The sequence below is a fragment of the Lampetra planeri genome, unplaced genomic scaffold (assembly GCF_965212315.1).
Source record: "Lampetra planeri unplaced genomic scaffold, kcLamPlan1.2.h2 scaffold_1203, whole genome shotgun sequence".
In the NCBI taxonomy this organism is placed as follows: Eukaryota; Metazoa; Chordata; class Hyperoartia; order Petromyzontiformes; family Petromyzontidae; genus Lampetra; species Lampetra planeri.
The window spans coordinates 1-6915 of record NW_027613918.1 but is presented as its reverse complement, the minus strand read 5'-3'; the positions used below and the strand labels follow the sequence as shown (position 1 = coordinate 6915).

At 46.1% G+C, this 6915-nt stretch overlaps 2 protein-coding genes and 1 non-coding gene across 3 annotated transcripts; all 3 read right to left on the bottom strand.

The window, feature by feature from the left end:
* Positions 1-1739: 1739 nt before the first annotated feature.
* LOC144738877 (transmembrane protein 238-like) lies at positions 1740-2226 on the bottom strand. The gene is given in 2 exon segments (XM_078621873.1): positions 1740-1916; positions 1918-2226. Coding segments are annotated over 2 exon segments (486 nt in total).
* A 240-nt stretch (positions 2227-2466) lies between these two features.
* Positions 2467-6910, bottom strand: LOC144738876 (uncharacterized; the record flags this gene model as incomplete). The annotated part of the gene is made up of 9 exons (XM_078621872.1): positions 2467-2614; positions 3229-3251; positions 4614-4721; positions 4801-5013; positions 5099-5199; positions 5639-5736; positions 5999-6098; positions 6396-6543; positions 6884-6910. Coding segments are annotated over 9 exons (966 nt in total), but the record flags the coding sequence as incomplete, so codon positions are not given.
* LOC144738879 (small nucleolar RNA SNORA55) lies at positions 5790-5918 on the bottom strand. Its single transcript, XR_013589322.1, has one exon. It is a non-coding gene; the product is annotated as a small nucleolar RNA SNORA55 (small nucleolar RNA).
* Positions 6911-6915: the final 5 nt, after the last annotated feature.

The window sequence follows — 6915 nt, the reverse complement described above, 5'->3', positions numbered from 1 at the left end:
AAAAAAAAAAAGTGAATCTGAAGTGAATGTTACTGGTTGAATGAGTGTAATTCTGTCGGTTCAGTCAAGTGTAAAGACAGAAACAGGGTGATTCCAAGGTAAAACGGTGAGCTCAGCTTCTGGTCCAGTCAGCAGAAAACTCCAAACATGAACAACCATTAAGTTTTATGTAAGTTCAGAGTGAAACTCACCGTTCATTCCGACTGAAAACCTCCGTCAGCTTCGTCATTCAAGCCCAAACACTTCTCCACCAGCGGTCTTCATCCTACTGTGGAGCTTTAGCACCGACAGCCGCGGTTAGCAGGCACCGGGCCCATGCTGCCTCTGTGGCCGAGCGTGACCCACCTCACCGCGGCTTGAGGGCTGATGGTCGGTCGGTGTCGACAGAGGCCTGGCGGTGCTCCGACATATGAGGCTCCACGGACACACACACCGACCGGCCTCAGAGTGGTTGTAGAGCCGAGCAGCTCGTTGTCTGCAGTGTTTTCAACTACGGGAGCTGTGACACTGCGGAAAGAGTAGCGGCGTCCGGACAGAGCAGCCGCTTCCAGGTCACATGACCAAACACTCATACGTCATATGACCCGAGGGCCTGATGGGATTGTAGTCCTGTGGAACTACAGACAGCTCATTTACCGCTATGGCATTTTATTGTATACACTACAGGGCAAAACACCAAGGGTTTGCAGCGCTATCAAAAAGCAAAGGTTGGCCACATTGAGGAATCTAAAATAAGAGACATATTTAGAGTTATTTCACACTTTTTTGTTAAGCACACAATCCCATATGAAAATAGTCATGAAAATAAAGGAAACGCATTGAATGAGATGGTGTGCCCAAACTTTTGGCCTCATAAAAAATCATAAAATCCAGCATTTAAATGTCGGGCTTGAAAAAGGTGTTAGTTTGGTTCCCATGGCAACAGACAATTATCTTTAACAGTTAAGTTTTTGACAATTTATCACCATTTTAGTTTTATACACCAAAGAAGGATGTCCATCACCTTCATCATCTGCTGCTGACAGCAAATGTAGTAAATCTAATCATTCTCGCCAAAGTTCAACACATGATCTGTAGGACTAGATAGATCATTTCTATTTTTTTATTTTAAGAGACACTGAAGAGTCGCTGTCATCATGGTGACGGGAACATAAATTGACCCTCAGGGACATCAGCCGCAAAAATCCAATATCAGCTTTATGCAACACATTTACGTCACTAATAGTTTACAAAGATGTGATTTCTGTTTTGTTCTGTTTGATTCGTACACAATGTGAAAACCTATCAATCAAACCAGCAAAGCTTAAACCTTCTTAAACCTTTACAATGAAATATCTGTGCACATTGCAAAACCAGTTGTCTCCTAAAAGACGAAGAGCTCTATTTAAATCCTGAAACGCTGCACTGAATTTCTGCACCAGTGTGCATGAACAGTCGTAACCTAGTCTGAAAAGAATGTTTACTGTGCAAACAACGAGAACAACAAGCTGTGTGTGTGTGTGTGTGTCACTCCAATCTGACCGTCAACCATTAACTGATATCACACGGTATCATATCTGTGTATCATCAGTGACCTGGTGTGCAGGGTTTCTATCTTATCAGCTGGATCAGAGCACGTGATCTTATCCGGAAAAGACGTTCGCTGGACGTTCGTCTAATCATTACTGACACATGTTCGCAGAGCGAATACAAAATCCCTCAAGAGAATGAGTGGAACTTCTGTTGTCTGTCTCTTGGTGTCATTCGTTCATATTGACAGCGTCTCTCTCACGTGGTGATGAGACGAGGAGGGGGGGGACGCTGTCGCAGATGGTGGAAAGAGTCACCTCTGCACTTGGCAGCTGCCTGCTGGCCGACGGTCTGTTCACGCCAGCGGGGCCTTCACCCGCTGACCTGCCGTTCCTTCTGAGAGAGTTTCCTGATCCCGCTGGAGAGGCGGTCGGACACGCGCCTCACCACCCTGCTGAGCCCCTGTTTCTTTGACTTCATCAGGCCCACGTCGTCCTCCAGCTCCTCAGGTGGAACGTCAATGTTCCCAGAGTACCAGAACACCCACCAGATCAGGCTGAAGAAGATGACGATGGCCCCGGCGTAGATGAACAAGTCGTGGATGACCAGTCCTCCGAACACCCCCACCATCATGATCAACACACCGAGGATGTCGTGAGCCACCGCGAACCAAAACGAGCACTTGCAGCGACCGACTCCTCCATACCTCCTCTCCATGACCGGCTCCACCTGTACAGATGTTGACATGATGGGAGTGGAGGTCCTCTAGAACCTTCTACACTGATGTTCTGATCCAGAGCTTATCCAGATGTAGACATCAATCACAAGCAACAGATGAAGCTGCAGGTTGTAGTTGTTCTGACGCTCAGGACTCTGCATTGACAGAGGTCAAAGTACAAGCAGTTATCAACAAGCCACGCCAGCAGCACCGGCGGCTTCAAACAGGAAACAGTTGCATCACCACGCCGACATAAAGTCCACGTCTCGTCCATGCCTCCGCTTCTCTTCCAGCACGGGGATCCACACCAGCCCCACCACCACAAATATCAGCCCTAGGTACAGGACAGGCAGGCGGAGGCCATGGAGCGGGACGCTGGTGTCACTCCTGAGGACCGGAGCAGGAAGAGAAGTTCCCCGAAGCAGACATGAGCAATCCCATCACGATGGGGATGATGGGTTTGTGGAGATAAGACCAGCCGACGGCTCCGGTGTGAGAGTCTGAACACAGTCGTTGACCCCGGCAGCCATCTGGGAATGGAGTAAATCCAATTTCCTCCATGATCGGCTCACACACCTCCGACCGCCTTGTTTCTGGATGCTGGGAACCATTGATGGACGATGGAGAAACAGCCTTGGAACACCGACAGCTCCCAGACGTCCTGTCTCATTCTGTTTCAGTTGGTTCGGTCTGGATGCAGCAGCTCTATGATCATCGAATGCATCGCCAATTCTCTGTGCCAGGTTGACGCACTGTAATTCTAGATGGCACGACACACACACACACACACACACACACACACACACACACACACATACAAACAAAGGGGGCCGCTTACACCCGACTGAGAGGTTATTCTCCACCATGACCTGGAGCATAACCATAGGTGAGTCGGAGGCAGCTGTGCAAGCAGGAGGTGGATCCCATCCACAATGGACATGTCATCTGATACAGTCAACACACACACACACACACACACACTGAGCTGGTAAACGCCTCACGAGAGGTTCAGCTCTTTTAACGGCTGTAATTCATCAGCAATGTGTCAATAAACACATGAGCAATGAATACAAAGTAAATCCAAAGTGAGACTACTTAAAAACGGCAGATGTTGTATTGTATTGATCTATTGATCACTGCCAGTGTACGTCTGTCCTTACATGTCACTCTTTACGTATTGTGTATTCAGGCCATCGCATTGTAATTATACCACATTCAGTAGCACGCTGTATAATTCTGCTCTTACTATAACTTAACCCCCACCCCCACATCTATTCATTATAGATTTACAAACAATACCAGATGTACATAGTATGAAAAATGTATCAAAAATCACACACTGGATCACATCAAACAACTGTTTAGGTGAAGTGCCTGGTTAAATAACTCATATTACATTTAAAGAAAACTTTAAATATACATGATTTGAGCCAAAGTCATGTTTTATACTTTAACGGAGTATTTTTACCTTATCTAGTTTTTTTACCCATTATCTTTGCTGGAGAATTTCCCTCACAGGATATTTAATTATTGAAAGATAAGATTTGATCTTGAGGTGGAGCCTGATGTGACAGGAGTCATCTGTGACTTATTCTTCAATCACCCTCTTTAATGAGCCAGATGTGTTTGAATGGGTTAAGTTCCACAGATCTTGACTGTTGCCATAGATCTAATGTTGACCAGATGCATGGTTGTCTTAGACGGCCAAAGTTAGTTATTTATCAGAAATGTTACTGTCACCCATTATCTTGCAGCTGCTGCCAGTCAAATCGTTTTTTGTACGGGGCCACGTCTTCATGGAGTATGTTAAGTGAGGACCGATTCAAAGACCAGTGACACCTCATCTGAAGGCTTCAGTTTCCTTGTCTTACTGTGACTTGTACATCTTATTATTGCATAATGTAGATGGTATTTTTCTAATGAGTATTTTATGAGGACCCCAGGCGTTGGCTAACGGGGATCCTGAATAAACTAACAATCTGCAGTATGTCGGCTGTGCATCGAGATCGGACGTCATTGACGCCTAGGTAAGATTCAGCCTGCGACGTTTGAGTCGACCTGCGCTCATTTGACGCGTTAGGACTCATTTCAGGGATTTTTTTTTCCATGTCATTCTCAGACGGTTCTGTACCGGGCTGTGGACGGAGCCAACACTTGGGTTCACACTCATGCACTCGATGGTTTGAGGCTGCAGAGTTGCTGAGTGATGCAGGAATGTGCCGGAAATAAATTCTCAGTCAGTGTGACCGTCACGAGCAGTTTATTCTTACAGAACATAACGAGCATAGATGTTAGTTGTGTTTGGAATGTGCTTCTGTGGAGCACAAACAGGCTGAATATTGTCAGATGTTGGGAGTTATTTCACTTTGGGGACGTTTCGTTTTGCCTTGGAGTCGGCCCTGACAGCTTTCTTGGCCAGCTTGTTTGGAGCTTTAGTTGCTTTCTTGCCTGCAGGCGGCTGAGGTGCTTTCTTCAGCGGCCTCTTCTTGGGTGCCTTCTAGAAGAGAGACAAAATGAGCGTCCTGATGCAGTATCTGAAGTGTTAAAATGGATCCGATGTGAGCAGTTCTGACCTCCAGTTTAGGCTTTTTGCTCGGTGTTTCTATGGGAACCAGCTGAGGGATTTCTTCCTCTTCCTCCACTTCTTTTTCCACTCCAGCCTTCTGCTTCTTTTTTTTATTCTTCTTTCCCACCACCTTCTTGTCCTTCTCTGCCTCAGCAGAAGTTTGCGTTTGCTTCACGTCGTCTGTCATTTCCTTTGCGGATTCTGTTGCATTTGCAGCCCTCTGAAATCCAAACACACAACTCTGATTGTTTTAACAAATGTGGTTGGAAGAAAACACAGAAGCTTTGAGCGCTGTCCGCTCTCACCTGTGCAGCGTCCAGCAAGGTGAGATGGCTCAGGTTGGAGGTGTAGATGGGCAGAGCCACTGACTTTTGACTCTTTACGTGGATGATCTTGATCACTGGTCCTTTTCTACAACAAGGACACATGACGATGATGACGGCTGCAGCCAGAAGTGACGTTTACTTTCACACCACCTGAACGTCTTATTACACCATTTTACAAAGTCTGACTTTACAACAGAAATAATCCTCAGCGGAGTTGTGATCTTCAGAAGGAGCCCGTTTGAGCCTCTGCATTTAGAGTAATAGTCACTGTGTTTATTACAGGACACAAAGACGAAGTGACCTACATCCTCCAGAAAGAAGAACACAAACTGTGGAACATTTTCAGTTCCTGTGTGGTACAAGCTCACTCGAACCCCTTTATTGAACTAATATTGTCAGTGACATATTTTCACATACAGTATTCTGATTGTGAACATTTCAGCCAACATGCTGACAGCAGTAGTCTTCTCTATGAAAGGGGGGTGTGACAGTTCCTCTGTTGGGAGGTGACTAAAACACTCACCATGTTCACTTTGGCCATAAACGTTTTGACAGTAGCCTCGATGTTTTCCGTCACCTCGTCGGCAGTCATGGTGGAGTTGGCAACACGAGCCATGCTGCAGAGGAAACCAACCATTTTCAACGTCTGATCGAGCAGGTCAGCACGATAGACTGTATCAAAGTTGTAGAGACGGGCTCCACGGGCAGGAGCTCCATCTGGATTAACATTGAGTCACTGTGGCACCTTCATCGCCCGCATCAAACACGGCACAGGTCTGACCGGGTTGCTGTGAAGTGCGACTGGTTTTACGGCCAAAAACACATTCGACGGTTCGTCGGGTCTTTGTATTCTGCACAAATAAAGGATGTGTATCTCACCAGCAGCAGCCCTTGTTGGTCACCTTTACTTTGGTGCCTTGGATGATTCTCTCGATGTCCCTGGCCAGATCTTTGCTCAGCAGCTTCACGGACAGCGGCTCTCTGGTGAACACACACAACATACGCATTAATACAGGGACCCTGAGCAGATCAGAACCAGCCCTGTTTCCATCTCTGACTCTGAAATCACTTATCGATGTCGACTGTCACGTTCTGATATGATGACTTTAAGGTAGAAGCGTAGAAATACTTTCCTGTTGTTTGACACAGAAGCTCCAACCAACAACAGAAATCTTTAAAATGAGCCAAAAATTGTAAAGAAGTGTCATTGTGTCATTTTTGCAGGATACAGAGAGAGGATGCAGAAATCTCATACAAACTCAAGGGCGATTCTTACTTTTTCCTTCATAGAAATGCCTTCCGAGCTGCGACGGCAGCAAGCGGCGGACGCGGTCGTCAGAGAGGAACATGTCAAAATTCCCCAGCAAACGGCGCTTGGCCTCAAATGGTTTGTATTCTGTCTTCAGGACCTTGTAGGGAATAATCTGCCCAAGATGAAGAAACACAAAGCAGACCCACATCAGGTAGGAAACAACTGTGGTTTTAGGAGGGGGAGGGGCATGAGGCCTGACAACTAAAACAGTTTATGCTATTTATCCAGATGATTTCATACATATTTTGGTCTTTGCTCTCTTTGCTGTCCTAAGGTAGTGTTGTAAATTTCCTGACAGGATCTTCCACAGGCATAAATATTACTCCTGTCTAATCAAATGTGTCACTGCTGTTGGGTCAGGAACAGGGAAACAACATAGTTACTGTTCAGTTTCCTCTCACCTCAATGTCAGAATACAAAGAAATCAATCATCTGCTTTGACCGGTTGTTACCTCTGTGATGTTTTTGGACGCCTTTGGTCTCC